General features: G+C 51.2%; 6 protein-coding genes across 16 annotated transcripts in view; 3 read left to right on the top strand and 3 right to left on the bottom strand.

The window, feature by feature from the left end:
* The first annotated feature begins 7 nt into the window (after positions 1–7).
* Ly6g6f (lymphocyte antigen 6 family member G6F) lies at positions 8–7,372 on the top strand. 2 transcript variants are annotated; one of them, XM_029557869.1, is made up of 6 exons: positions 8–374; positions 3,718–4,047; positions 4,121–4,384; positions 6,450–6,605; positions 6,758–6,824; positions 6,982–7,372. In XM_029557869.1, the coding sequence occupies exons 1-6, from the start codon at positions 338–340 to the stop codon at positions 7,004–7,006; spliced, it is 879 nt and encodes a 292-aa protein (XP_029413729.1). In that variant the 5' UTR covers positions 8–337; the 3' UTR covers positions 7,007–7,372. The 2 variants fall into 2 exon arrangements, with proteins under 2 accessions (XP_029413729.1, XP_017650690.2); XM_017795201.2 differs by lacking the exon at positions 8–374 and adding an exon at positions 1,421–1,485.
* Positions 7,373–8,762: 1,390 nt separating this feature from the next.
* LOC103724436 (lymphocyte antigen 6G6e-like) lies at positions 8,763–10,428 on the bottom strand. The gene is made up of 3 exons (XM_008821519.2): positions 10,366–10,428; positions 9,588–9,713; positions 8,763–9,478 (listed from the first exon to the last, which is right to left on the bottom strand). Exons 1-3 carry the CDS (start codon positions 10,415–10,417, stop codon positions 9,261–9,263), a joined length of 396 nt encoding a protein of 131 aa, XP_008819741.1. The 5' UTR covers positions 10,418–10,428; the 3' UTR covers positions 8,763–9,260.
* Positions 10,429–11,185: 757 nt separating this feature from the next.
* Ly6g6d (lymphocyte antigen 6 family member G6D) lies at positions 11,186–16,595 on the top strand. 4 transcript variants are annotated; one of them, XM_008821523.1, is made up of 3 exons: positions 11,186–11,274; positions 14,075–14,212; positions 16,314–16,595. In XM_008821523.1, the coding sequence occupies exons 2-3, from the start codon at positions 14,083–14,085 to the stop codon at positions 16,517–16,519; spliced, it is 336 nt and encodes a 111-aa protein (XP_008819745.1). In that variant the 5' UTR covers positions 11,186–11,274; positions 14,075–14,082; the 3' UTR covers positions 16,520–16,595. The 4 variants fall into 4 exon arrangements, with proteins under 4 accessions (XP_008819745.1, XP_008819744.1, XP_008819743.1 ...); XM_008821522.1 differs by lacking the exon at positions 11,186–11,274 and adding an exon at positions 13,466–13,650; XM_008821521.1 differs by lacking the exon at positions 11,186–11,274 and adding an exon at positions 13,908–13,979 and having other exon boundaries at positions 14,075–14,152.
* Positions 16,596–17,988: 1,393 nt separating this feature from the next.
* Ly6g6c (lymphocyte antigen 6 family member G6C) lies at positions 17,989–20,417 on the bottom strand. Its single transcript, XM_008821518.2, has 3 exons — positions 20,363–20,417; positions 18,736–18,846; positions 17,989–18,360 (listed from the first exon to the last, which is right to left on the bottom strand). The coding sequence occupies exons 1-3, from the start codon at positions 20,415–20,417 to the stop codon at positions 18,146–18,148; spliced, it is 381 nt and encodes a 126-aa protein (XP_008819740.1). The 3' UTR covers positions 17,989–18,145.
* A 1,268-nt stretch (positions 20,418–21,685) lies between these two features.
* Positions 21,686–23,425, top strand: Mpig6b (megakaryocyte and platelet inhibitory receptor G6b). 5 transcript variants are annotated; one of them, XM_008821514.1, is made up of 5 exons: positions 21,686–21,746; positions 21,933–22,280; positions 22,819–22,866; positions 22,992–23,080; positions 23,321–23,425. In XM_008821514.1, exons 1-5 carry the CDS (start codon positions 21,686–21,688, stop codon positions 23,423–23,425), a joined length of 651 nt encoding a protein of 216 aa, XP_008819736.1. The 5 variants fall into 5 exon arrangements, with proteins under 5 accessions (XP_008819736.1, XP_008819735.1, XP_008819737.1 ...); XM_008821513.1 differs by lacking the exon at positions 22,819–22,866 and adding an exon at positions 22,382–22,475 and having other exon boundaries at positions 22,981–23,080; XM_008821515.1 differs by lacking the exon at positions 22,819–22,866 and having other exon boundaries at positions 21,933–22,262; positions 22,986–23,080.
* A 1,654-nt stretch (positions 23,426–25,079) lies between these two features.
* Ddah2 (dimethylarginine dimethylaminohydrolase 2) overlaps positions 25,080–27,104 on the bottom strand; it is a 3,009-nt gene continuing 984 nt past the window's right edge. For all 3 annotated transcript variants that reach the window (XM_008821511.3, XM_017795187.1, XM_008821512.3), the window contains exons 2-7: positions 26,648–27,002; positions 26,429–26,528; positions 26,216–26,289; positions 26,002–26,121; positions 25,551–25,700; positions 25,080–25,382 (exon numbers count right to left, since the gene is read on the bottom strand). In XM_008821511.3, the coding sequence (XP_008819733.1) occupies positions 25,266–25,382; positions 25,551–25,700; positions 26,002–26,121; positions 26,216–26,289; positions 26,429–26,528; positions 26,648–26,944 (858 nt within the window). In that variant the 5' untranslated portion in view covers positions 26,945–27,002 and the 3' untranslated portion in view covers positions 25,080–25,265. The remainder of the gene's footprint in view (positions 25,383–25,550; positions 25,701–26,001; positions 26,122–26,215; positions 26,290–26,428; positions 26,529–26,647; positions 27,003–27,104) is intronic.

The raw sequence follows: 27,104 nt of genomic DNA, 5'->3' as shown, positions 1-27,104 counted from the left end.
ACCCGCTCCGCCCCGCGCTTGTGTCCGGCCGGAGGTTCATGGTGCGCGGGCAGAAGGTTCCGCGTTGTTGCGTCAGGGGGTGCAGCTCTGTTCGGAAATTATTTGGAGGAGCTCGCGGCTCCGAGACTTGGGAAATTCTTAGGCATGGTTACCTTATCATTATTCTCCCTATCCTTGTATCAGCACACTCTGGAGCGAAGAATCTGGAGCTGGGGGCGTTGCTCAAGGGCGCTTGCTTAGCGTGTTCAAACCTCAGCAACTAACACGCACAGAGTCCAAGGATGTATTCATTAAAAGAAATACCAGGTTCTCGCCGGGCGTGGTGGCGCACGCCTTAATGCCAGCACTCGGGAGGCAGAGGCAGGCGGATCTCTGTGAGTTCAAGGCCAGCCTGGTCTACATAGTGAGTTCTAGGGGCTACAGGGAGACCCTGTCTCAAAAAGACCAAAAAAAAAAAATAGCCAGTCATGGTGGTGTACACCTGCCATCCCAGAACTTGGAAGACAGAGGAGGCAGGCTGGAAAAATGGCTTAGTGATTAAGAGCGTGAGCTGCTCTTGCAGATGACCTAGGTTCCGTTCCCAGTATCCACATGGGATATCCATAATCCACTATCCATAATTCCAGTTCCAGGGAATCTGACACCTTTCTCTGACCTCTGCAGTCAACTATTGGAACTGCATGAAGGCCTGCCTCATGAGTCCTGCCTGCAGCAGACACCCATCCAGGTCCCCTGCTGCCCTTCTTGAGTAATAGCTGAAGACAGTCCTCAGGGTTCTGGAGGAGTCTATGCACAACATGCCAGGCAGCCACAGGAAAAGTCATTTGAGGTCACTCTTGAAGCACTGCCAGAGTGTATGGTTTTGTGGGGCATTCCAAGGAGGACGAAGCTTCAGGTTTTTTTTCTTTTTAATTTTATGTGTATGCATGTATTTATTGCCTGCATGTAGGTAAGCGCACCCCTGTCATGCAGTCCCCACGGAGGACAGAAGAGGAACTGGAGTTACGGTCGGTTGTTAGCTGCCATGTGGGTGCTGGGATTCGAACCCCGGTCTTCCGCAAGAACAACCAGTGTTCTTAACCCCTGAGCCATCTCTCCAGCCCCGAAGCTTCAGTTCTTTGACTCATGCCTGGTGTTTCACTGGTGGAAGAGAAACCACAGAAGGTACTCCTAGGCTGAGAAGAGGTAGACAGCTGGGACACTGTCTACACAGGAGCAGCTTGGACCAGTTCCTCCCCCCAATGCCAGAACCAAAAGATGGAGGTTCCTTTTTTCTCTGTAGACATGCAACTGAGTTTTATCTCCCAGTATTTCCATCCCCTCCAGAGACCCAGTGGCTCCAGCCCAGGGACTGTGGGCCTTTATCTGTGCCATGTTTCCTCATGGGAAACACCAGGTCTTGGAGCAGAACTTGGCAGCCTCTCCCCATGGCAGTCATAGCCCTCTTCCTTCTGTTCTTGTGTGGGCAGCTCCAGGCCACTGCAGGTAAGGGACAGGAAGCAAGGGACTGACTCTTCAGCTATTTGAAAAGCCTGGGAGGGACTGCTGCTCCTTCTCCTTAGAGCCTTCAGTAGGTATCCGATTTAAGACGGCAGACTTACCATGTTTGATCTCTCACTGCCGCTAGTACTGAGGAGACCCAAAAGTATTGGGGGCCCAGGTTATGTACAGTTTCCTCTTTTTTGAGACAGAGTCTCACTATGTACCCTGGGTGGCCTGGCACTCCGTATGTGGTCCAGGCTGGCCTGAACTCAGAGATCTGCCTGCCTCTGTCTTCCAAGTGCTGGAATTAAAAGCATGTACCACCATGCTCCATGTCCAGCCTTTTTTCCTTTTATTTTAGTTTTTATTTTTGTTTTATTTTATTTTTTTTAAGTTTCAGGTTCCTTAACTTTATTATTTTTATTTTTGGTTGTTTTTTGAGACAGGGTCTCCTGTAGCCCCAGCTGGCTTGGAATTCACTATGTAGACCAGGCTGGCCTTGATCTCACAAAGATCCACCTGCCGTGTCTCCTGAGTGCTAGGACTAAAGGCAGTTGCCACAACACCTGGCTTTAAAAAAGTATTCATTATTTTTGTAAAAAAATCTTTTATCTTTATTTTATGTGTATGAGTGTGTTGTCTGCATGTATGTAAGTGCACCCGTGTCATGCAATGCCTGAAAAAGTCAGAAGAGGGTGTCATATCCATTGGAATTGGAGTTACAGACTGGTGTTAGCCACCAAGTGGGTGCTGGTGAACCTGGGTGCTCTGCCAGAGCAACCAGTGCTCTTGACTGCTGAGCTGTCTCCTCAGCTATCTAATTATGTATTTTTTATTTTATGAGTGTTTTGCCTGCATGTATGTAAGAGCACCTGTGCACATAATGCCCTTGGAGACCAAAAGAGGGTGTCAGATCCAACTGATCATTGTTAGCCACCATGTGCTGGGAACTGAACCCAGGTTCTCTGCAAGAGCAGCCAGTGCTCTTTAACTGCTGAACCATCTCTTCAGCCCCAGTTTCCGGTATTTTTTTTTAATATAAGTACTAGGTCTGGGGATGTAGCTCAATGGGCAGAGAAGAGCACTTACCTAGTATGCATGAGGCCCTGGGTTTGATGTCCAGCCTAGAGTTTTGTCCTTAGCACCACATAAACCAGGCATGTTGGTCTAATCAGCACTTGGGAGGAAGAGACAGGAAGATCACAAGTTCCAGGTAATCCTCAGCCATACAGTCAGTTCAAGGCTATTCTGGGATACATGAGACCCTGTCTCAAAAAAAAAAAAAAGGTGTACTTATTTATTGACTTTTTTTTATACAAGATGAGAGTTGAGCTATGTAGTTGTGATGGATCATCTTCCCCATCAACCCGACTGCATTTAGAATCACCTATGCGACACATCTCAAGGCATGTCTGTAAGGACATTTCCAGAGACGTTTATCTCCTCTTCAGAGAGGAGGGAAGACCTAGCCTGAAGGTGGAGGGCACCATCCCACTGAATAAAAAGAAAAGGTTCTCCATGATTCATGCATGTACTTCCCATGGCGGCCAGAAGAGGGCGTTGGATCTCCTGGAGTTACTGACAGTTGTTAGCTGCCATGTGGGGGCTGGGAACTGAACCTGGGTCCTCTACAAAAGCAGTCAATGCTCTTAATCACTGAACCATCTCTCCAGCTCCTTTAATGGGTCTCTGTTGCTGTCTGTATCTATCTGTCTTTCTCTTTCTCTCATTCCTCTCTCTCTCCCTCTCTCTCCTTCCTTCCTTCTTTCCTTTCTTTTTTTCTTTCTTCCAACAGGGTCTCATGTATCCCAGGATGGCCTTGAACTCATTACATAGCTAAGGAGGACCTTGAACTTCTGATCTTCTTGTCTCTAGATCCCAAGTGCTGGGATTACAGGCATGTACCACCATGACCAATTTAGGGGGTTATCCAGTGCTGGGGATCAGAGTCAGGGCTTCGTGAATGCTAGGCAAGCACTCTATCAACTGAACTCTGAGCTCTACTCCCATAATTTTTTTTTCCCCTTTCAGTTTGGGATGGAACCCAGGGCCTCAGGCAAGCACTTTACCAACTGAGCTACACCCCTGCCCAACTCTCTCTGTAACTGTCACCTGAGAAATGTGCTTACCTGCTAAATCAGTGGTTAGGGACCCCCAGAGAGGAGGGAACCAGATAAAGTAGGGGCGTGCTGATGGGATGGAAGTCTCTGCTCTGACACAGCCATCTTTCCACAGACAGCATCCAGGCCATCTATGTAGTCTCAGGGGAGTCGATGGAGCTGCCGTGTCCTTCACCTCCCTCACTGCATGGGGAGCAGCTCCTGTCTTGGTTCCGCAGTCCTGCAACAAGCTCTTCCACCATTTTGGTGGCCCAGGTCCAAGTGGACAGGTCAGTCTCAGATCTTGAGAAACCTGAAAAGGATTCCAGGTTCAGACTCCTGGGAAACTATTCTTTATGGCTGGAGGGGTCCAAGGATGAAGATGCCGGGAGGTACTGGTGCACTGTGATGGATGAGCAACACAAGTACCGGAACTGGAGGGTGTACGATGTCTCCGTGCTCAAAGGTGATTTGGGGTATGATGTCTCGGGCCACTAGGACAATACATAAAGAACTGAGGAGTCCTTCTCTCCCACCAGGGTCCCAGTTCTCGGCCAAGTCTACAGATGGCTCCTTTTGCTCTGTTCTCCTGTGCTCTGTGGTCCCAGCCAGGCGTCTGGACTCTGTGACCTGGCTAGAGGGGAAGAATCCTGTGAAAGGACATCCTCAGTACTTTTGGAGTGATGGGGCTGCCTTGCTCTTGGTGTGTCCTTCGGAGGGGCTTTCTGACCCCAGGAGCCGTAGGCCAAGGACCATCCGCTGCCTCATGCCTCAGAACAAAAGGTTCAGCTTTAGCCTGGCAGGTAAACTTTGGGAGGATATGGAAAAGCGTTCCTCTGGCACATCCCTCATGGGTAGGAAGCAAATCAGGCCAGGTTGGGGGGTAACTTCCCTGGAGGGGAAAGCTTTTTTTTCTCATTAACCGAATCCATAACAAAGATGGATTTGCTAAGCCAGCTTTCTGATGGAATAGACTGGGAAGCGAGACCTATATTTTGGTGGGGTATACCATTGTTTAGAAATAAGTTGATCTAGGAGTAAGGAAAGAGCATAGTCAATAAAGTGCTTACAACACCAATATGAGGCCCTGGGTTCAATCCCCAGAAGTCACATAAAAATGTGAGGCATGATGATGCATTGTTTGTAATCCCAGCACTGGAGAGGCAAAGATAGATGGACCTCTGGGGCTCACTGACTAACTAGCCTGGCCTACTTTGCAAACTCCAGGCCAGTGAGATACCCTGTCTTACAAAATTAGGTCGATAACTCTTAAGGAACAATATCTGAGGTTAACCTCTGACCTCCAATGCACATGTATGTGCATGAGCACACAAACAGGCACAAGCCCACACACACCCACATACCTCCATACACGAAAGAAGATGACTGACCTGAGCTAAGCACAGTGGTACACACCTGTCACTTGGGAAGTGGAAGAAGATCAGGGGTTTGTGGCCAGCCTTTGTAACAGTGAGTTCAAAGCTGGCCAGACTATGACCCAGTCTCCAAAAAACAAAACAAAACAAATCATTAAAATAAAAGAAATAGGGGCTGGAGAGATGGCTCAGCGGTTAAGAACACTGGTTCTTGCAGAAGACCCGGGTTCGAATCCCAGCACCCACATGGCAGCTAACAACTGTCCGTAACTCCAGTTCCAGGGGATCCAATGGCCTCTTCTGTCCTTGCGGGCATTGCACAATACGGGTGCACTTACATACATGCAGGCAATACACTCATACACATAAAAATAATAAAAAAATAAAGAAAAGAAATAAGCCAGTCTGAGTCAGATACAGCAATACATATCTGTAATCCCAGCACTCAGGAGGCTGAGGCAGGAATTGAAGCCCAGTCTGGTCTACATGAAACCCTTTTTCAAACAAAAGAGAGGCTGGAGAGATGGCTCAGTGGTTAAGAGCATTGGAGCTCTTTCAGAGGACCTGTGTTCGATTCCCAGCACCCACATAATGGCTAACAACCATCCATAGCTCCAATTCTAGGGGATCTGATGGCCTCTCCTGACTTCCACAGGCATTGAATGACACAGGTGCACTTACATACATGCAGGCAATATACTCATACACATAAAGATAAAAATATTTTTAAAGAGGTAGGAAGAGGGCATTGGATCCCCTGGAAGTGGAGTTAGGGACAGCTGTTAACCACCATGTGGGTGCTGGGACTCAAACCTGGGTCCTCTGCAAGAGCAGTCAGTGCTCTTAACCGCTGAGTCATCTCTCCAACCCCAAAATAATAAAAATATTTTAAAAAACAAAACAAAGAAATATTCTAATCTATGGTATCTGTGGATGTTCCCATTGCAGACAGGAAGTAGATAAGGATTATTGCTAGGGACTCTGCTGAAGAAGAGATGTACTTATTGCTGATATAATGACCTATTCACAGAGAAAGCAGAAGAAAAATATATAACTGTTCTATAATAAACGGCCATTATATAGAGAGAAAATCTACTAGGTGTAGAATAGCCCATTTACAAGGCAGAAAGAGGAGCAAACGGTCATTGTTTCGGGAAACCAAGCAACTGATGGGCTTAGAGAATGAATGCACGATGTTGGCGGTGATGCTGGCTCCTGAGGTCAGGGAGAGACGACTGGCAATGAGCATAGTCACAAGGTGGTGGATGCTGGAGGCAGCTTCTAGAGTCTTCTACAGGAAGAGCCCACCAGACTTCGGAGAAGCAGCCCTTGACTCAGGGCCGCCCTTTCCCTAGCTGCTTCAAGAGAAGAGACCACACTCTTGTGGGCACCATCAGGGCATGTCGCTGTGGCCTTCCTGATCCTCCTTCCAGGCGGCTGCAGGACCTCTTATCATGCTCTCTCCATTGTTTTTGTCTTACTGTCATGACAGCACCCACGGATCCTTCTCCCAGTGTCTGCGCCTCTTTCCCGAGCTGGGATGTGCCCTGGATCCTGATGCTGTTGGTCACAGGGGTGCAAGGATTCATCATCCTGGCACTAGGGATTGTGCTCTGGAGGCGGAGGGCTCAAAGAGCTCAAGACAGAGGTGAGTCCTTCCCTCCCTCCGAGGTCACACGGATGTGAGGCAAAGAGCTGGGCTCACCTCTTCACTCTGGCTCTCTCTTCTTGGGGTAGGGGGAAGTGGTAGGGAGCACATCTCTGAGTTATCTAGGTACTTCTATGGCTCCTTCTCCCTAGATGCCTCGCTCCCTCACTTCAAACCTGAAATCCAGGTCTACGAGAATATCCACTTGGCCCACCTTGGGTAAGGAACAACTGAGGGACAGAGGCTTAGATCCCAGAGGGCCTGGACATGGGAGATTGTTGGTTGAAAATTGGGTTGGATTGCCTATGGGGACCCTGAAGAGGTGCAGAACAGAGTCCTAGCTTTAACATGACTTCTTGCTTTGCAAATCCCACAGCCCACCCACCCACAAGACCAGGTGATCTCCTGAAAGTGTGGCCTGCTGTCTGAATCCCTGGCATCTAGCACCTGAAGGATTCCCTGACAACCTTGGCAAGGGGTGTGGGGTTGAGGGTATGACTACTTCTGCAGGCCTCCAGAAGCCACCAAGCTGGAGGGGCAGGGACAACTGACGGGAGGGGGAGCATTGTTCTGTGATGTCACCTGCCAAAAGGTATGGTCTTCTCTCTTGATGCAGCCAGTGGAGGGTGGCCTTGAAGAAGTACTAACCACTCAGAAGTTAAGGGCACACACTGCTCTTTCAAAGGACCCAAGTTTGATTCTCAGCACCCATGTGGGGGATTCACAACCACCTATAACTCCAGCTTCAGGGGGATCTGACGCCTCTGGCTTCTATGGGCATCTGTACTTATGTGCACATACCCATACAGAGACATACACATACACATAATTTTTAAATTTTTAGGGACTGCAGAGATGGCTCAGCAGTTAAGAGCATTAACTTTTCTTGCAGAGGACCTGGGTTTAGTTCCCAGAATCCACATGAGGGCTAACAACAGCTTGTACGTCCAGTTCCAAGAGATCCAATACCCTCTCTGGCCTCTTTGGGCTCCTGAATCCACATAGTGCACATAAATTCATGCAGGCACACATACATGCACATAAAAAAATCTTAAAAAAAAATAAGTACCAGCTGGGCCACACCTTTAATCCCAGCACATGGGAGGCGGAGGCAGGTGAATCTCTGGGAGTTTGAAGCTAGCCTAGTCTACATAGAGAATTCCATGCCAGCTGGGGCTACAGGGAGGCCCTGTCTCAAAAATACCAAAAGAAGCAGAAGCAGAGGAAGACGAAGAGGAAGAAGAAGCAGCAGCAGCAGCAACAGCAGCACTGACTTTAGGGTAGCTATTGGGGTACAGAAGGAGTGGGGGTGGAGACAGAAAAATCCAGACTTGAACAATGGTGGAGCATCTGTCACAGAGGTTCTTGAGTATAAGTGGGTGGGGGGACTGGGATAGAGAGGGGTTGAGAGACTCAGGTGCAGAGTAAGAAGGATAAAAGCCCTAAGTCAGAGAATGGAGGGATAGGGAAAACAGAAGAGATTCAACAGGCCTCTAAAGTAAGCTAGACCTCCCTTCCCTCTGTCATTCTCACAAAGGGAAGTGGAGGGGGACCAAGATGTCTAATCAGTCCCCAGACTTCCTCAGATGGAACAGGAGGGAACTGAGCCCAAATGGGGATGCCTGCCCTCAGCCCCCACCAGGATGCCCTCCTTATCCTGGGCACACACACATGCTTCTCTGTGGTTCTCTGTTGGGTTCTGTTGACGTGAGCGTCTTATCAAGTTTGGCTCCCTGGGAGCACCACCCTTCACATGCAGGAGTCATAACCTATCTCCCTGGGTGGAGGAAGTGTCCACATGAAGGTTTTTTGTATTTTATTTATTATTTTTATTTTATGTGTAAGAGTGTATTGCCTACATGTATGTAAGTGCACCTGTGTCATGCAGTGCCCACAGAGATGAGAAGAGGGAGTCATATCCCCTGGAACTGGAGTTACAGATGGCTGTTAGCCGACATATGAGGGGTGGGAACTGAACCTGGGTACTTTGTAAGAGCAGCCAGTGTCTTAACCACTGAGTCATCTCTCTAGCCACCCCTCCCCCCGAGTTCATTTTTAAAGTGTATCCTTGTGCATGCCCCTCAAATAAACAGCACCCACTGCAGCATTACCAGGCTCATAGACATCCCTTTTACTATCTTTTATTTAGTTTTGTATTTTTTGTCGTGCTGGGGATTGAAACCAGGGCCTTGTGCATGGCAATCAAGCACTCTACCATTGACCTGCATCCCCAGTTAATAGCTCTTGTATTGGTGGTTTATGGTTCCACAAGGTCCCCCTCCCTTCCTGAGGGCCTCATATATCAAGCTACACCTTTCCTAGCAAGACCCCCTTGCCCACCAGCCGTAGTGCCACTTCTGTCCCCTTGCTGGGGACCCACATCTCCTTCAGAATGGCTGTCTTGCCAGGGACCTTGGGCACCTAGGGAAAAAGACGTAGAGCAGGTGTCCCTCAAGAGACTAGGCTCTGGGTGCATGCTTACTGGGGCCAGAACAACAGCTGTAGGAATCGGGTCCTGGGAGGGGTCTGTGGAGGTGGTGGACTCAAGGTCTGCAGTCTCAGGCTCTTGGACACATCTCAAAAGCATCTCTGTAGATGTTTCCAGGGCCACAGTGATGTTGGAGACCTGGGTTGAGAGCTGTGGACCCCAGGAGGCTAGCGGAGCAGGTGTCCTCCCCAGAGGAAGCTGGCCAGGAGGAGCAGCAGGGCGGTGAGGAAGGAGCTGGGGAGATGCGAAGCCACTGCGTTGCACAGGTCCTGCTCACAGCACTGGTGCCTTAGAGCGTAGGAACGTAGCCAGTAGGTGGTGTGGCCCAGCAGAGGGCACTGTGCCCTTGGGAGGCAGCCTTTCCTCTCAATGGTCTCATTCCGGTCTGTGGGATGGAGGGGGAATGTTGAGGTGGGGGTGGGGGGCCAGGAAAAGAGGGAAGGAGAGTGGGGAGTTGCCGGGAGGGGAGAAGAGCCCTTGGACTAGAGTCCTACCTGAGGTGCCAATGCTGATGCCACAGACCTCGTCATCCTGGCACTCAGTGGGAACAGGGTAGCAAGGTTTGGCAAAGCTACAGGTGTAGCAGCGGAGCCATCCCTGGGAAGGGGAAGTGGCGAGACCTGTCGTGTAAGTGGAGATCAAGGCAGAGAGCAGGTGAGAGGCCAAGCCCAGATCTCTCAGAGGGACAAGCACAGAGGTGACACACAAAGGGAGGAGTGAGGAGCCATAAAACAGACAGACAGGAGTAGAAAACTAGAGGAGGGATGAGAGAGTGTGCAGGAAAAGAAACAGTCAGAAGCTGGAGGGCTACGGGGCCTGGGAGAGGCGCACAGACAGGAACACAAGCCAAGAGAAACAGAAGCCAACAGAGAGACACAAAAACTGGACCCAGGAGCCGAAGGGGGGAGAAAGTTAAGTAGTTGGTGCCAGAGCCTGAAATGGAAATCGGAGTTGGCATTGACCGAAGGGCTGCACAGAAGCAAGAGGTGGAGACGAGGGGGAAGAGATAGATCAAAGATTCAAAGATGTAGCAAGAAAAGACAGTGGTTCTCAAATACGGCCCTCCTCCCCGCTGCCCTTTGAGACAGAGTCTCCTGTAGCCCAGGCTGACCTGGTATTCTGGATCCTCCTGCCTCAGCCTCCCAACTAGCATCCGACAGCCTCCCAGCTCTCTTCACCTCAGCTAGTTCTTTCTCCTTTCCAGCTTTTGAGCTCCTATAAAAGCCCTTGCCCTAACCCCCTGCCCCTGTGGATCCTCCAGCCCACCCTTACCCAGTGGCCCAGAGAGAAACAGGATGCAGAGGAAGAGCCTGGAAGAACCCATGGTGGGAAGGCTCAGCAGTCTGAGAGAATCTGATCTGCACCCTGAGTTGGAGCACACCTGGCTCAGACAGGGAGGAACCAGTAAACAAACAAACCTTGTGAGAGAATCTGGGGTGTGGAAGAGTGAACAGTGACAGAATTCACAGTCCTGCTGCACCGGCCTGCCCTCTGCTCCTCACCCCTCCCTGCACTTGCCTTGAGGGTCTTCTCTGTGCCTTCAGTGTTTGTAACTCAGCTTAGCTGTCTGCCGCTCTGCCATGAGTTGTGTCTGTCGCTTTCTCTCCTGCTCCCCTCCCTCCCTCCTGTCTCAAGCTGTTCTCTGTTCTCTCTAATCTTTTCTTTTCTCTGTCTGTCCCCCTCAGAGCATGTGTGCCTCTCAAGATCACACTTCTAACCTGCCCTGGCCTAGATGTTAGAGTGAGCTGTTTGAATGTGGAATCAATAAAGCCCACCCACCCACTCCCACACCCCACCCCACCCATAAAGCCTGGCTGAGGGGCCCTGCCCCACCCAGCTCACATCCTTTTGATTCTAACCTCCCCCCATCCCAAGCCTCAACATTTCTACCCCATAATTATCCATCCAGGTTTACTGCCTTGCAGGAAAGAATTAATCACAAGAGCTAGGCTGGAAGGATGTATGCACTTCCTCTGGGAAGGAATTGGAAAGAATTGGAAGGGGGATGGATTTGATTCAGGGGGGGAAGACAGTAGTAGTCAGGGAGGATGGGGTTTAAGAGAGTGGGGACAGGGCTGAGGGTGTAGCGCAGTTTTAGAGAACTTGTCTAACATGTCGGTGCCCTGAGTTCCAGTCCCAGAACCAACAAGAGAAACAGTTCACCAAGAGGATTAAGACCAGGTAAGAGGGGCAGGAAAGGCCTGGGTACCCACAGAGCATCTCATGATTTCTTTACACCCTGAGGAATTACTGAGGACCCCAAAGAACTTTTCTTCATGTGAAGTTTATCAATATTTACTATACTGGAAATTAAAACAGAGGCTGGCAAGATGGATCAGCAGGTAAAAGCGCTGCCGTAAAAGCCTGACAACTTGAGTTCAATCCCTGGAAGCCATATAAAGGTAGATGAAGAGAATGACTCCCCAGAGATGTCCTCTGACCTCCACAAGTACACGCAGCATTTGGGCACCTGTACTTACATACACATTAAGCACACATACATATGCACTAATAATTTTTGTGGTGGCGCACACCTTTAATCCCAGCACTTGGGAGGCAGAGGCAGGCGGATCTCAGTGAGTTCGAGGCCAGCCTGGTATACATAGCTAGTTCCAGGTCAGCTGGGACTATAGGGAGACCCTGTCTCAAAAAGACAAAAAAAAAAAAAATTAAGAATTAAAAAAAATATTTATTTTTTATGTGTTTGAGTGTTTTGCCTGTGTGTGTTTGTGTATCACATGCCAGCCTCATGCTCTTGGAGGCCATAAGTGGGCAACAGATAGATCCTCTGGGGTTGTGAGCCACCATGTAGGTTCTGGGAACTGAGGAGCAGTAAGCACTCTTAACTGGTAGGCCCTCTCTCCAGCCCCTTTTAAATATTTATTATTTTTATTTTATGTGTGTGAGTATATTGTCTGCCTGTATGTAAGTGTACCCATGTCATGCAATGCCCTTGGAGGTCTGAAGAGAGCACTGAATTCCTTTGGAACTGGAGTTAAGGACATATTAGCTACTATGTGGGCACTGGGAATCCAACCTGGGTCCTCTGCAAGAGTAACCAGTGCTCTTAACTGCTGAGCCATCTCTCCAGCTCCCTCCAGCCTCTTTTAAAACGTTTTTTTTTTTTTTTAATTGTTGTTGTTTTTTTGGTCTTTTTGAGACACGATTTCCCTGTAGCCCCAGTTGTCCTGGAACTCACTATGTGGACCAGGCTGGCCTTGAATTCACAGAGATCCACCTGCCTCTGCTTCCGGAGTGCTGGGACTAAAGGTGTACCCCACCACGCCTGGCTGTTTTTTGTTTTTTTTTTTTCTTTTTTTGAGACAGGGTCTCCTTGTAGCCCCAGCTGTCCTGGAACTCACTATGTAGACCAGGCTGACCTCGAACTCACAAAGATCTGCCTGCCTCTGCCTCCCAAGTGCTGGGATTAAAGGCATGCACCACCACACCCGGCTTTAAGGGTTTTTTTTTTTTTGTTGAGATAGGGTCTCCCTGTAGCTCCAGCTTGCCTGGAACTTGCTAGTAGACCCGGCTAGCCTTGATCTCACAGAGATCCGCCTGCCTCTTCCTCCCAAGTGCTGAAATTAAAGGCATGCACCACCATGCCTGGCATTTATTTTTATTTATGTGTATGCATGTGTGTCCATGTGTGCGTATATATACATGAGTGCAGTTGCCTACAGAGGCCAAAGAGGACATTGGATCCCCTGGAGCTGGAGTTACAGCTACCTAATATGGGTGCTGAGAACCAAAGTCAGGTCCTCTGAAAGAGCAGCAAGTACTCTTAATTGCTGAGCTATCTCATCAACCTTAAATACATTTTAAAGGAAGAAATTAAGATAGGAAACCATGTGTAATGGTTCACATCTGTAATCACAGCACACATTAGGACAAGGCAAGAAGACCCCAAGTTTGAGGCCAGCCTGAACTACATAGCGAGCTCTAGGTCAGCCTGGACTACAATGCAAAAACCTGCCTCCAAAAAGCAAAACACACTAAAAGCACACACTAAATGGATGAATGTGATTTAAAACAACAAAAGGAATTAAAACAGGACATTTTAAATTGGTCTTGAAGCCAGGGATGGGGATGCATGTCTATAATCCCAGCACATGGGAGGCAAAGGCAGGCAGATCTCTGTGAGATCCAGGTCAGCCTGGTCTACATAGCGAGTTTCAGGCTTGCTGGGGCTACAGGGAGATCCTGTCTCAAAACCCAATACAAATAAACAAGCAACAACAGCAAAAATATAGCTAAATAAATAAAATATACATCATGTGATTTGTTTAACATAAAAACAACAAACCTATTATAAGTTAGCAAACATAGTTTTATAAAAACTAATAATTAGCTCTGGACCACACAGGGAGAAGACTGGCATTGTTTTACATTTTTGAGAATCCATTTGATGCCAATTATAATAAAAGGTGTCTGCGTTTTCATAACCTACTTCTGTGTTCCATCTGGACTGTGTTGTCTTGAAGTGTATGAACAAAATCCAATTCTTACGAAGAGATGAATTGGAAAAGGAAGACCATTAAGGAGCCTTTGAAAGAGGTTAGGGACCCCCGCCCCACTCCAAGGGGAGTTTGATTCACCATTCTAGAGCTGGTGCTGAGGATGGAAAAGTTTGGGGCTTCAGAGGACGCTGAGAGCATCCGTGGGGCCCCTCCCTGTCCCCTTTGGGGCCCTGGTGCTTGCTGGGGGAGACTCTTTCCTCCCCTTTTATAGCCCTATAAAGCGCAAGGCAAGGGGGATATAAGGCTGGCCAAACAGGGCTTGGGAGGGGGGTGGGCGGGAGGGAGAGGCGCTACTGGCAGGAGCAGACATGATGAACCCCCAGTTGGTCGGGATTCTTCTGAGCACCCTACTGGGCGCTGCCTTGGGTAAGGAAAAAGCCAACTTGCCGCTGGCACAGGCTTGTTCTCTGCCAGTTGCTCCTCTGAGGGGCCTGGGTCCAGTGCCTCTTCTCTCCTGCCAGGAAACAGGATGCGGTGCTACGACTGTGGTGGAGGCCCCAGCAGCTCCTGCAAGCAGACGGTGATCACCTGCGGAGAAGGTGAGCGATGTGGCTTCCTGGAGCGCAAACCCCAACCCGGCCTGGGACAGGTCAAGCAACGTGAGTCCTGGGTCTCTCCCTCTTCTCTCTACCTCCAGCCCTCCCCTCTTCAATCTTGCTGGCTTCCAGATCTTTCCAGATTCAGTCTGACTCTGGGCAGATGGTGCCACTGTTGTAGCATTGCAGTCTGTACCCCTTCTGGCTCCTGGCACTGAGCCCCCAGCAGCCTGGGGTTCTCAGGCACTGATCTCCCACCCTTTGCTCCCCCAGAAAGAACCTGATAGAACCTCACCAAGGAAGATACTCTGTCTTCTAAGACAGGAACCAAAATATTAAATCAAACTTCAATTTCTGGGGACTAAGGACTGGGGAAGTCTGTCCATGAATGTGGGGTGTGGGGGGGCGTATTTTTTCCATTTAAAAATCACTTTGGAGCTGGGCATGGTGGCGCTCACCTTTAATCCCAGCACTGGGGAGGCAGAGGCAGGCGGATCTCTGTGAGTTGGGAGACCCTGTCTCAAGAAGACCAAAAAAAAAAAATCACTTTGGCTTGACAGTTCCTCTATCTCCCCAGCTTTTAATACTAACATCTCAGTGCAGTTATCAAAATTAGAAAACCATGGTGGCATTTAATCTCAGTTCTTGGGAAGCAAAGGCACGTAGATCTCCGTAAGATTGAGGCCAGCCTGCTCTATATAGTTCCATATAGTGAGTTACAGGGCAGCTGAGGCTACAGGGAGATGCTGTCTAAAAGAAAAGAAAAGAAAACAAACAAAAGCCCAGAAACTGTTGGTGCTGATTAATTCTGACTGTAGCTTAGACAAAAGGCTCATCAAGTCTTTTACACTGGCCTGACTCAAATCAGGACACTTCATTGTGTCTATTTATTTTTGAGACAGGGTCTCATGTATCCTAGGCTGGCCTTGAACTGGCAGCGTAGCTAAGGATGACCTTGAACTTGTGATCCTCCTGCCTCTCTACTTCCCATGTTAGATCTGTTTATTCGGTGCTAGACAGCAAAGTTAGGGCTTTATGCAAGCGTGCTACAAAGTGAGCTACATGCCCAGCCCTATTTCTTTTCTTTTCTTTTCTTTCTTTTTTCTTTTTTCCTTTTTTTTTTTTTTTTGTTTTTTTGTTTTTTTTTCTTTTTGAGACAGGGTCTCCCTGTATCCCCAGTTGGCCTGGAACTCACTATGTAGACCAGGCTGGCCTTGAACTCCCAACGATCTGCCCGCTTCTGCCTCCCAAGTGCTGGGACTCAAGGTGTGTGCCACCATGCCTAGCTCAGCCCTATTGCTTGTTGAGACAGGGTCTCAATATGTAGTCTGGGCTTGCTTTGAACTCAATATATTCATTCACTAGGCTGACTCTGAACTCCTGGCAATCCTCTGCTTCAGTCTCCTGAGTAGCTGGGATTATAGGTATCCACCACTCTGCCCAGGTTTTTTATTTGTTTTTTTTTTTGCTTGTTGGTTTGGTCTTTTTGAGACAGGGTCTCCCTGTAGCCTCAGCTGGCCTGGAACTCACTATGTAGACCAGGCTGGCCTTGAACTCACAGAGATCTGCTTAGCTCTGCTGGGATTAAAGGCATGTGCCACTATGCCTCGCTGTTTTTTTTGTTTTTGTTTTTGTTTTTCCTGATAGGTTACCCTATAAACTGTCCCTTTGGATTCAGCGACAGGTTTATTTATTTATTTTAATTTTATGTGTATGTGTGTATTGCCTGCATGTAGGTAAGTGCACCCATGTTGTGCAATGCCCGCAGAGGTCAGAAGAGGCTGTCGAATTCCCTGGGACTGGAGTTACAAATAGTTGTTAGCTGCCATGTGGGTGTTGGGATTCGAACCTAGGTCTTCTGCAAGAACAACCGGTGTTCTTAACTGCTGAGCCATCTCTCTAGCCCCACAGCCACAGTTTTACATCATGAGACTGAGGTCATATGTTTTAGGCAGGAATGCCACTGAAGTGATGCTGCGTTCTTAGGACATCACAGTACCACTGCCCTGCGTTAGTGTGTTGACTTTGATCACTTAGTTTCAGTGAGGTGTTTTTTGAGGGGGCAGAATATCTCTTTGGGTCCCTGGAAATCACATCTGGTCTCCCACAGAAGGCAAGTCCTGAAGCCAGGAGTCCAACACCCCAGTGTCATTCTCTCTCTCAGCCTCAGTGACCTTGAGTCATCACCCAGACTGCGTGGCCACCCATCATTGCAACCAAGCGGACACAGAGTCAGTGAGAGACGTGACCCACAAGAACTGCTGCTTCGGAGACCTGTGCAACAGCGCCACCACGGCAGGCACCGTGGCCCCCGCCTGTATCTTGGCTGCAGCCTTCACCACCCTGGCCTGGCTCTTGCCAGGACTGTAGAGCAAGTTGGAGCAAGGGTAGGGAAGGGAGTGAGGGAGCAAGGGAGTGAGGGAGCTGAGCATCCAAGGTGAGGAGACAAACACTCTTCTGTGAGCCATTAAAATCTATGGACAATTCTAGAACCGACTGGAAAATTCCATCCATCTTTTGTTAATGAGAAGGCTGAAGGGTTAACCTGTGTGTATCTGGCTTCTAGTTTTGGGGTTAACAATCCATCAGTGGACCTGGATACATAGATGCACTCCTCATCCAAGGATAATCCCCAAAAACAATGGAAAAATCTGTTCTCAGTGGTTCCTGGAACCTTTTGCTAGGGAGACTCTTCCACAGTAACAAGGGGTCACTGAGGAGAAGGAGCACTGGGCTGAGTGGAGGGTCACTGGGGTGCTATGGTCCAGGCGTCTGACTTTGTCTCCCTTTCTTCACTTTATAGCTGAACTCTCAGTAGGACTATTTTGAAATGAGAAAAGAAATGTACACCCCATGCTTAGAGAGTTGCTTGGCTAGCCCAGTTAGTAGATCACCTGAGAACCCAAAGAGGCCACATCGCTGTCTGTAACGTACCTCTCCTGGCCTCTTCTGGGGAGCCCTCAAGCTAGGCCGCACCTGCTTCTTGGCAGTTGGTCAGGGTGTGGTCTAAATTTAGGATAAGGGCTGTTTCCCCAAACACTGGTGCCTGTGTGCCACCCTCAGATGCTGGGAGAGAGGGAGCCTGAAAAACCTGCTTTTCTGTTTGGTCAGCCCAGCCATGTAGGGAGAGTCCCTGAATAATTCTTGGGTCAGGGGAAAGAGCGGAGCTTATCATTTCCAGGGAGGGGTGCCTACATACATAGGTCTGTTAGGTTTGGGGGGTTGTTTTTGGTCTTTTTGAGACAGGGTCTCCCTGTAGCCCCAGTTGACCTAGAACTCAGTACATAGACCAGGCTGGCCTTGAACTCCCAGAGATCAGCATGCCTCTGTCTCCCAGAGTGCCAGGATTAAAGGCATGTGCCACCACGCCTGGCTTTCTGCCCTTTCTTTCTGAGACAGGATTCATGTGGCTCAGGCTGGCCTAAAACTTGCTATATAGCCAAGGACAGCCTTAAATGCCTGATCTTCCTACTCTACCTCCCAAGTATTGGGATTACAGACATAAACCACCTTACCCAGCTTAACACTTAGGTCTCCTGACAATAAACACACAATTTATTAGACATCAACTTTTTATTACTCAAGTTGGAAAGAGATGAACAGAGGGTTTGGTGAATCAGCCCCATGTGGTGAGGTCATCGGTTCCTTTCCAGGAGTGTTCACTGGAGACAAGACAGTAGTCTTTCCAGATCCAGGTCCCAGAGGCGTCATCGTGTGCATCAGACAGAGTAGGGAGCCCTTTCAGTGGCCAGTGGAGGAGGTAAAGTGGTCTAGAGAGAAATGGGAAAGGACTTGGGAAAAAAAGGAGCAGAGGGTGCAGGATGAGAGGGGTGGCTAGGAAGACCGCTCTGGGCACTCTCTCATGAAAGAACTGGGACAGGACTGGGGAAATGATCTTTGCAGGGGTGAGGGGAGAACATTCTGGAAAGCCAGGGGCCCTAAGGAGAGAGGCTCTGTCTATGGCAGGTGGGAGGAGGTACAGTTACAGAGTGAATCTCAGTGCAACAGCCAGAGGCCAAGGCCAGCCAAGGAGGTGAGGGAGACCAGGGCCAGTGCAGGTGTGGGCCGGGGAGCTGGGCTGTTGCAGTTATCCTTGTTACAGCAGGTGGTGTTGTAGTTTAGGCCCAGCTTGTGGTTGGTTTGGTTGTAGGCCTCCCGACAAGGCTCCTCTGGTGTGCCACAGCGCAGGTTAGAGAAAACCCACATCTTCCCTGGGGTGGAAGCAGCGAGGGAGGGGAATGAGAGCGGGCACTCAGCGTGCCTGTGTCCGTTTGCCACCCTGTACATCTATGCCTTGCTTCCCAAAGTTGCCTGGCTCTGCCCCTCTTTTCCTCCTCTCAGTCTAGTCTTCCTGTTTTTCCTTAGCCTAAGCCCCTAACCCTGTTTCTAGCACCATCACCCACATCATAGGGTGACCACGAGCACTCACTGACACCATACCTGTAGAGACAGGTCGGCGCCTGGCACATAATCATCTTTGGCCAAGTGTTGTCACTGCAGTAGTTTTCTATCTTAGCCCTAGATGGGCTTCAGTACCAGACGGCCTCTCCCACCGAATCCCTCCCTTCCAGAGAAGGGGATGTTACCGAGGTACACATTCGTTGTGAGGCATTGTTGTCCTGGCTCCAGGCGGCAGGACTGACGATCTACACAGCCCAGCACGGGGACCTTGTAGCAGGCATGACAGCGAATGTCAGCTGGGGAGACAACAAGTCAGGTTGAGGTGATGGACGTGAGTCACCTGGGGACCAGTTGAGCTAGGGATGAGGGTGGAGAGTTGCCCATTAAGCAGACAACAGGTGCTCTGACTGGTTTCATTCATAGGGAGACAGAGCAGGTGACTGATAGGGTGAAAGTGATGAGTGGGAGTTGGGTGGGGGCATTTGTTCTTTGTGGAAACTACACACCCTAAATATCTTCCTCCACCCCAGCCCCTTTGGGGTGAGTCAAGAGGAGCAGAGTAGTAACAAAAACACAGGTCTGGGGATAGTGCCATGTAAGGAAACTGGGGGTGGAGTTGGGGGGAGGATAAAGACTTGAAATGGGAAGAAATGGGGAAAATAAAAAAGTGTCACGGTGTGTTCAGAGATGGCATGGAATTGAGGCTGAGAAAACCACCTGGGACCAGCTTGAGAAATTTACTTCATCTCTGTCAAGAGTGTGGGAGGAACCAGTCTTGAATGGAATCTCTCTACTACTGTCCTGTCTCTGTCTGTGACAGAAGGGATAATACCTGGGAGACAGATCATCAGGCTGTCTTAGCACCCAACCAAAATGGAGAGGGTGGGTACAGAAGGTGGCGCCCCAGAGTTCCCGTTTTGGCTAATTCAAGGGTTGAGCATGCAAGGTTTCATGAAGGACCGATCAGCCCAAGGATAAAGGAACCTAGTGTGCCTCCAGGAAACTCACCTCACCTTAGGAGTGAGTGGTCCCTGGAAGCCTCAGGAAAATTCCCTGATTCCCTGGGAGGCTGTATGAGGTCATTGGAACCATCCAGAAAGCTCTGCACCTCAGTAGGAGTGAAGGTATGTAACCCAGGGAAGAGTAGGAACAAGATAGGGTGGGCCACTGCTGAGTGCCTCAATCACTGGCAGACTGGGGTCCTTGAGAAGACACCCTGCTCAGTACAGGAGGTGGGAGAAGACAGGTAAACTGGATCCCGGAAAGCTGCGTGTTGGAATGGGGCTGGTCAGGGAGCTGGATATCAGAGTGTCCAGGAAGGAGGCACGTTGGAGTGGGAAATAAGACGGCAGGTGAGAAGAGTGAACTACTTGGGGGTAGGAGACTATGATGATGGAGGTCTGGGTTCTTAATGATGGACCAAAGATCCTGGAGTGACACGTGAGTAATCCCAGAGCTTGGGAGGTGAAAGGCAGGTGAATCGGGAGTTCAAAGCCAGCTTTGGTTATGTGTAATCCTGCCCACCCTTCCATTCCCCCCCTCAAAAAATAAAAGAAATAAAGGGAAAAGAGGAAGGACTTGAGGAAGGAAAAGAAGGGAGGGAGGAAGAAAAGAAGAAAGGAAGGAAGGAAAGGAAGTTGGAGCAAGGAGCCCATCACACTCTGACAACTGGTCCTGGAAACACGGGGGCCTAAGCCAGGTAGGACTGAGGCTGCTTGTGGTCCTGAGTAGAGGGGAATGTGGAGCAGTGGGTGGGGTGGGGGTCAAGGTCTTGACTGGTGAACCAGGTCCTCGGGGCCCCCAGGTACTCACCTGAAACCCAGCAGCAGAGTAGTACTGACAAGGTGAGCAGCAGCAGACATTTCATGGTGAGGGTCCTGAGGGTGTTGGCAGCCCCAGCAGCTGACAGAAGATGCTCAGGGATCTGGCTCTGGGAGTTGAGGGCCTTCTTGGAATTTATAATCCCAAAGGCCCCTCCCTTCCAGGCCTCTGCCCTCTGTGGCACCTCCTTCCCAATTTATACCCAGCTGACCAAAGAGAAAGGCCAGAGGTGGGGAGGGCCCAAGCAGGCCTGGGGAGGGAAGGGCGATACGAGACGGAGATGGGGAAGGACAAGCATGAGTAGGGGTCAACTCCATTTTGGTTCTTGGTTTCAGGACCCCCAGATGAGAACCCTACTCCCCAGTTCTACATAACACCATCATCAATGGCCTTTGTGACTTAACCAACCAACTGCTAGCTTTTGCTCCTTCCTAAGAAATGGACAGTGAGATGTGGGCCAAGTTGATCATCAACTTTGGATCCCTAGGGGGCACCGGTTAGGGACAGGCATGCAGGTAGAAATTAATTATGAAGTGGACTGAATTAATCTAGAATTGATGCTCAATCACAGGATAAAGGTTTGTGGCATTATGGAGGGTTTCTGTGATGTCATTGGGGGGGTTGTGTATCCAGGAGGACCACACTGGCTTGTCTTAAGGCTACCTGAAAGGGTCACAGGACCTCCCACCAACTGGGCTTGGGCTTGGGAGGGGCACCCAGGTAGGGAGGAACAGCATGGACACCCAGAGGTGGGGTAGGCACTAAAATAAGGATAATAATGATGGGCAGGCACTGAGTGTTCCTGTATGGCAGCCATTGTTTTGACATCTTTTGTGTACTTAGTTCTCACAATATGCTAAGAAATAGTTTTCCTCTCCATTTTCCTGGTGAGGGACTAGGCAGAGGCTAAAGTATCTTCCTCACATTGCAGACCTACTAGATGGTAAAATCATGGCGCTGATTTTAAATTCAGAGAGCCGAATTTGTGGTGCTGGAAGATTGGGGGGGGGATGGACACTGGACGATGACGACTGGGACAGCACCCTACCCTGGAGGAGTTAAGCAGGCAAAAGTCCAGCACAGAAAGAAGCAAAAGGCACCAGCAAAAATTTTAACAAACAGTTTGACGGCTGTGAGTCGGCCAGTGAGGATTCCCAGACCGATCCAGGAGCTGCCCCCCCCACCCCCGCACCGTCCCGCACGCGCTCTTATCAGAGCCTCCAAGTCCCAGAGTACCCGCCCCTGCCCCTCGGTTTTCCCATCCTGTTTCCCTTGCTGATTCACCCTTGGCCTCTCCGGATCACATCCCAAGTCATGGCTCTGGCTCTGCACTTGCTGCCTCTGTTGCTCTTCAAGGCCCAGGGGGACCCCGGGGGTAAGCCAGCCCTGGGAAGTTGTGTAGGGCCCAGAAAGACAAGGCAGGGAAGGGGTGCCTGTGGAGCGGGGTGAGTGTGGACGGATCCAGAAAGGTGGAAGAGGTGTATGTGAGTGGTGCGGGGTTGGCTGGCCCTGGGCACTAAACATCTAACAGGCGCGCCTCCCTCCCCCACCCCACCCCCAGCCTCTCTGGAGGGCCGCCCTGGGGACAAGGTGAATCTCTCCTGCATTGGGGTGTCACGCCCCACCCGCTGGGCTTGGGCACCTAGCTTCCCAGCTTGCAAAGGCTTGTCTAAAGGGCGCCGCCGGATCCTGTGGGCCTCGTCCAGCGGGACCCCAACGGTGCCTCCGATCCAGCGCTTCTCCGGCCGCCTACGCGCCCTGGACCCCGGGATCCAGAGGCTGGAGCTGCTGCTGAGCGCCGGGGATTCGGGCACTTTCTTCTGCAAGGGGCGGCAAGAGAACGAGAGCCGCACGCTGCTGCACGTGCTGGGGGACAAGGCAGGTTGCAGGGCCTCGGGGTCCAGCCAGGGTAAGTCGAGGCCCAAGCGCACAGGGAGACACCTGGCACAGGGATGGGGCGGGGTCGTACCCCTGACTTTGGCATCCCTCCCCACCACGCGGTTCCCCCAGGGTCCGTGTATCTCCAGGTCCTGATCTCGCTGCTGGGTGCAGGGTTGGTGTTCGGACTGGGAGCCTTGGGCGTGGTCTGGTGGCGACGCAGGTGAACACGAGAGGCGTGGCCTGGATCGAGGGGGCGTGGCCTGGATCGCCTCTAGAGGGCGTGACCAGAGATGGGAGGGCGGTGGCTCGGGATCCGAAACTGCGCAGAGAGAATGAACTAAATGGAAAGCCGGGTGGTGGTTTGGAGTGTGACATGTCGGCTCTTGGCAGCCTGGGGTAGGGGAACGGAATTAGAAGGACAGATGGACCACAGATGGACCTGGTGGGGCGGAGCCTAAGTTGTTTTGCGAGTCGGAGACTGAGGGTTGCACGGTTCTCATTGGCGCGGAGGAGAACCAGTGCGACGAGATTGGTGACTTTCGAACCACTTTGATGCTTCCGGACAGGCGCTCGTCCCCGTCCCGACCTGGACCACTCCCCACATTTGGTGAGACTTAACCGCACCCCATTTTCCTCCCTCCTACCCGCACATTCCCTAAGCTTGAATCCTTGTCTGAGCGCTTGCGAGGGTGGGGGGAGTTGGTCATTATCTCTTAACCCTTCAATTCTCCCCCCCCCACACCCCTCACATCTCCAGTCCTGAATGTGCAGCCCCAAAGGCCCTTAGAGCAGAAGCCCAAGATTCCAGGCGACCTGGATCAGGAGCCGGTAAGGGCTTAGGGAATAGGAAGAGGGCAGGCCAGAATCCCGGAGGAAAGTCAGAATCCTGGAGGAAAGTGAGCCAAGAAAAGTCTAGACCGGGGTGTTGTGGCACAGCCTGTAATCCCAGCACTCTGGAGACTGAGGCAGGAGGATGGAGGCTAGCCTGTGCTAACCAGGCTCCCCTACCCATTGGGAGAAGGAAACATTGATTTCAAGGGGTCAGACTACCTCCTCTTCCTCCTTCAGAGCCTGCACTATGCGGATCTTGACCCCACTGCCCTGCGGAGGCCCCGCCGGCTGCCTTCAGTGGTCCCTGCTGATAATGCCACTGTCTATGCAGTTGTAGTTTGAAGGGAAGTCCTTCCTCTAGACCTGGGCCCGGGGCGGGGGGGGGGTGGGGGGGGGGGGGGGGGGGGGGGAGCTCCCAGCTCTCTTTAACCTCCCTCACCTGGAAGAGGAAGGCACCATAGGATATAAAGGAACAATAGTCTGGGAGGATGGAGACCTGTGTTGTATGTGGTCTCTGCCGCCTAGTTTTGCTCCTTCACTACTGATGACCTCTCTAAACCTGATCAAGCCATCTGCCTGTCTTAAGGCATCATTAAATCCCACATAGTTCCGCTAAACCTTCCCTTTCCTGTCAGGCTTTTGGAATGTTGGACAATACACCTGGCTGTTCGTTTCTTCTCCACTGTCTCTGTTCATTGGCTGGAATTGCTTATCAACTCTCCCTAAGGTCGCCAGTGATGCCCTAGTAGGCATGTCAGTACTCACTGGCTTGACCTCAGAATACTCCCTCTTCTAAACCCTGACTTATGTTGCTGCTGTTATCTTCAAGACTCCCTACCATTCTGTTTGACCTCTTCTGGGAAGTTCTTATCTGTAACTAACCCTCAGCCCCCAAAGGACACCCCAAACTCCCTCCAACCTAGATCTCAGATCTAGGACATAGTTAAATGGGCCCCAGGCATTTTTGCACAATGCATATCAAACCCAACTCAGTCATTTCCCAAGCCAAGTTGCCCAAACTAGAAACTGGGAGTCATAGCACACACCACCTTCTTCTCCCTACCTCCCACGGGGTCATGGAGCTGCACGGAGTCATGGAGCCGTGCCTTTCTTTTTTGAGGCAGGGTCTCAGGTAGCTGAGGCTGACCTTGAACTCCTGATCCTCCTGCCTCTGTCTCAGTGCTTGGATGACAGGTGGGCACTCTAATCTCAGAACAAGAGTTCTCTCCTGAGGCTTCTGAACCATGGGCACTGACTGGTACAGGTGCCATAGCACTTTGCCCACACTTAGGCTTATCTGTCAATTGTTATCCCCTATATGTCCACCTATGCCCTGGCCCAGTGCAGTTCCACCTTCCTGGAGTCTTTTCCTCCTCCCCACTCCCTGCCCAGCTAATTCTTTATTCCCAGGACTTTGTTCAAATGTATCTTTTTCTGGGAAGATCTTCCTGACTCCCCCTCCCTTGTCCACTTTGATGCTTTACGAAACCCCCGATTTTTCTCATGGAAACATCCTATCACAGCTCTTCTCTCAATTTGTAAGAAATTGTCAGGAACTGTGAGTTTCTTGACTTTGAGAGACCAATCCTTTGGGTATCGCTGTTAAGTCTCAGTAAATGAATTGAATGAAAAAGTGTCCCTAAATAATACTGTTTCTTCTTTTATCAAATAAAGGTGGACTGGCAATATGAGTGTCTCAATCATCTAACATTTAGATCATTAAAAGATCCACCCAAAAAACAATAATAAAGGAAAAAGAGAGATCCACCCAAGTATCCCCTTTTCTGCCTGGACATGCTGTCCATAAAAAAACTCTTATTTTGTCCCTCCTGTGCTTCCTATGGGAGAGTTGGGCAATGAGTCAGGAAGTGCATAGAGGGTTTTTTAATTAAAGAGTCCTCCCTGGGAGCACTTCCCGGGAGCACTGGCCCCCAATGCCAGGTTTCAACCCCACCCCATCCCTTTGCCCCAGTGAGACATCAGCCACAGGCCGTTCTAAAAGGCCTATTCTGTTTTATTGGTTCTGACAGAGAGCCCAGTGGCTCCAGTCTTTTGTCCTCCACTATGCCCTCCCCTACCCTTGGGGCATCACCCCACTTCTACCCTCCCTATCCCCTATCTCTCCCTTCTACCAACTATGTGACCCTAACCCCTGGTCAGTTGGAGCCCCAAGGCCAGGTTCTCAGCTGTGGGGGCGGGTGCTGAGCACCAGGCAGAGGGAGCTGAGACCGGCACCAGCTTTCTCCAGTTCTGAGCAGGACACAGGTACCAGGGTGACGTCAGAGAGCTTCTGTAGGGCCTGCAGGAAGGACACCAAGAGGGGTGTTTAGTGGCCAGAGCCACACCCCCTTCCAGACGCTCCCTAGTGGCCTCACCCAGGCTTCTAGAGAAAGGACCCCTCTTTCCTCCCACTAGGAAAGACTGAGATTTCATTCTCCGGTGGGTGGAGCTTTCGCTCCGCCCTCACCTCCTGGCTGTTCGGCAGGTCCCCACCCCCGCGGTGCAAGAGAAAAGGGGTGGCACCAGGCAACCCAGGACGCAGGAAGAGGCAGTCAGCAGCCGCATCATCAGGGAGGGTCAGAGAGGCATAGGGGTGGTCCGTCAGCACAGCCATGGCCTGTAGAGAGGAAGGAGGGTGTTGAGAGCCTTGACCTCCCACGAAGGAAGGGCTTGGGACAAGGATAATGGACGCTCGTTGTGCAAGACTCGGTCTGTCCTATGCGCTTTAGCCACTTTTGCTAATTTCTACCTCCTACTCTCGTTTTTTTATTTACTAAAGTTCACAGCTAGCTTGATGAGGTCAAGGGTTGGGAGTAATTTCCTGGGCAGACGTGCTTCCTGCCGCCCCGCCCCCTACAGGAGGCCACGCCCATATTCGTTTGCCAAGCTCGGTCGCCACCAGCCACGCCCCTCCTCACCCTGACTGCCTTTTGGGCTGCATCGCTGCTTCCAGCCACCACTGTGCGGGGTCCCCCCATGCCGCAGAGGCCGCGCAGGTGGGAGGCGCCCGAGACCGGCACGGTGGAGACAGCGAAATCCTGGGGAGGGCAAGGTGGGGAGGGATTCAGGGGTCAAGCCCACTGGCACCTGAGTCTTGCTCCCCGCTCCCCAGTGCTGCTCCAGGCTCCTCACCCGGAACGTGTCTGCCACGATCTCAGCTCCGCGGTGATTGGTCCACTTGGAGAGGCCTACGAAAAACTCCCGGCCTGACCCCCCCGGGGAAGGCCACGCAGGTGTGAGGACCGGAGTGGATTTGGAGACCAGACCCCGGATGGCCTAGTCTCTCCCGAACTCTTGTTTCCCTGTACCAAGCCCCGGAAGGATGCTGAGCATCCTCAGCCTCACCCGTGAAGAGAACATCGGTGCCATCCAGCGTGGCGCTCTCATCCCCCATCTCCACGATCCGGAGTCCCAGGTCCTGGAGGGCTTTGCGCACGCCATCAATCTTGGAGAAGACCAGGGTGGGCTGAGATACCCCAACTCCACACTTCCCGAAATGCCCAGACATCCAGTTGCGCCCGCGGCGCGCCCTGGCCCCTATCACACTCCCACCCTGGCGCTCACCTCGGGCCTGCGTGCTGCACTCCAGGGCCGTGTGATGAGGGCCGTGTCTCCTTGGATCACCGCCGTGTCCCCCAGCAGGGGTCCCAGTGGCAGCGATTCCTCCGGAGGAAGTTCCAGTAGCTGCAGCCCAAGGCGCTGCCTCAGTTTACCTCCGAGTACTCCATGCTCCCTTTGAGCTTTAGCCAGGTCCAGAGCTGGAAGGCCAGCCCCAGCACCCTCCCCGGATGCTAGACTCTCGGGGACACCCCGGATCAGGGCATGGGAGCAGCGACCCAGCCCCTCCCCCGGCGTCCCCATCCCATCCACACGGACGCCCCTTCCGGCCAAGCTGATTTCTGGTTTCTTTTTTGCTGGTCTGCGAGTAGAGGCAGGAAGTGGGGTGGGGGCAGAAAAAGAGAAAGGGAGGGCAACAGTGTCTCCCCCCACCATCTCCAGGCGTCGCTCCCGCCCCCCTCCC

This window comes from Nannospalax galili, unplaced genomic scaffold, assembly GCF_000622305.1.
Source record: "Nannospalax galili isolate Female #2095 unplaced genomic scaffold, S.galili_v1.0 scaffold948, whole genome shotgun sequence".
Lineage (NCBI taxonomy): Eukaryota > Metazoa > Chordata > Mammalia > Rodentia > Spalacidae > Nannospalax > Nannospalax galili.
This window is presented reverse-complemented; position numbering and strand designations above follow the sequence as displayed.

Coding starts and splice junctions, on each gene's coding strand:
- Ly6g6f (XM_017795201.2), top strand. CDS start 1,428: ATGGCAGTCATAGCCCTCTTCCTTCTGTTCTTGTGTGGGCAGCTCCAG. Junction 4,048..4,120: donor CGATGTCTCCGTGCTCAAAG/GTGATTTGGGGT, acceptor CTCTCCCACCAG/GGTCCCAGTTCTCGGCCAAG. Junction 4,385..6,449: donor GTTCAGCTTTAGCCTGGCAG/GTAAACTTTGGG, acceptor CTGTCATGACAG/CACCCACGGATCCTTCTCCC.
- LOC103724436 (XM_008821519.2), bottom strand. CDS start 10,417: ATGGGTTCTTCCAGGCTCTTCCTCTGCATCCTGTTTCTCTCTGGGCCA. Junction 9,714..10,365: donor GTTTCTCTCTGGGCCACTGG/GTAAGGGTGGGC, acceptor CTTACACGACAG/GTCTCGCCACTTCCCCTTCC. Junction 9,479..9,587: donor CATCAGCATTGGCACCTCAG/GTAGGACTCTAG, acceptor TCCATCCCACAG/ACCGGAATGAGACCATTGAG.
- Ly6g6d (XM_008821520.1), top strand. CDS start 13,922: ATGATGAACCCCCAGTTGGTCGGGATTCTTCTGAGCACCCTACTGGGC. Junction 13,980..14,074: donor CCTACTGGGCGCTGCCTTGG/GTAAGGAAAAAG, acceptor CTCTCCTGCCAG/GAAACAGGATGCGGTGCTAC. Junction 14,213..16,313: donor CCTGGGACAGGTCAAGCAAC/GTGAGTCCTGGG, acceptor TCTCTCTCTCAG/CCTCAGTGACCTTGAGTCAT.
- Ly6g6c (XM_008821518.2), bottom strand. CDS start 20,417: ATGAAATGTCTGCTGCTGCTCACCTTGTCAGTACTACTCTGCTGCTGG. Junction 18,847..20,362: donor ACTCTGCTGCTGGGTTTCAG/GTGAGTACCTGG, acceptor TTGTCTCCCCAG/CTGACATTCGCTGTCATGCC. Junction 18,361..18,735: donor CACAACGAATGTGTACCTCG/GTAACATCCCCT, acceptor CTTCCACCCCAG/GGAAGATGTGGGTTTTCTCT.
- Mpig6b (XM_008821513.1), top strand. CDS start 21,686: ATGGCTCTGGCTCTGCACTTGCTGCCTCTGTTGCTCTTCAAGGCCCAG. Junction 22,476..22,980: donor GTCTGGTGGCGACGCAGGTG/AACACGAGAGGC, acceptor ACCCTTCAATTC/TCCCCCCCCCACACCCCTCA. Junction 23,081..23,320: donor GCGACCTGGATCAGGAGCCG/GTAAGGGCTTAG, acceptor TTCCTCCTTCAG/AGCCTGCACTATGCGGATCT.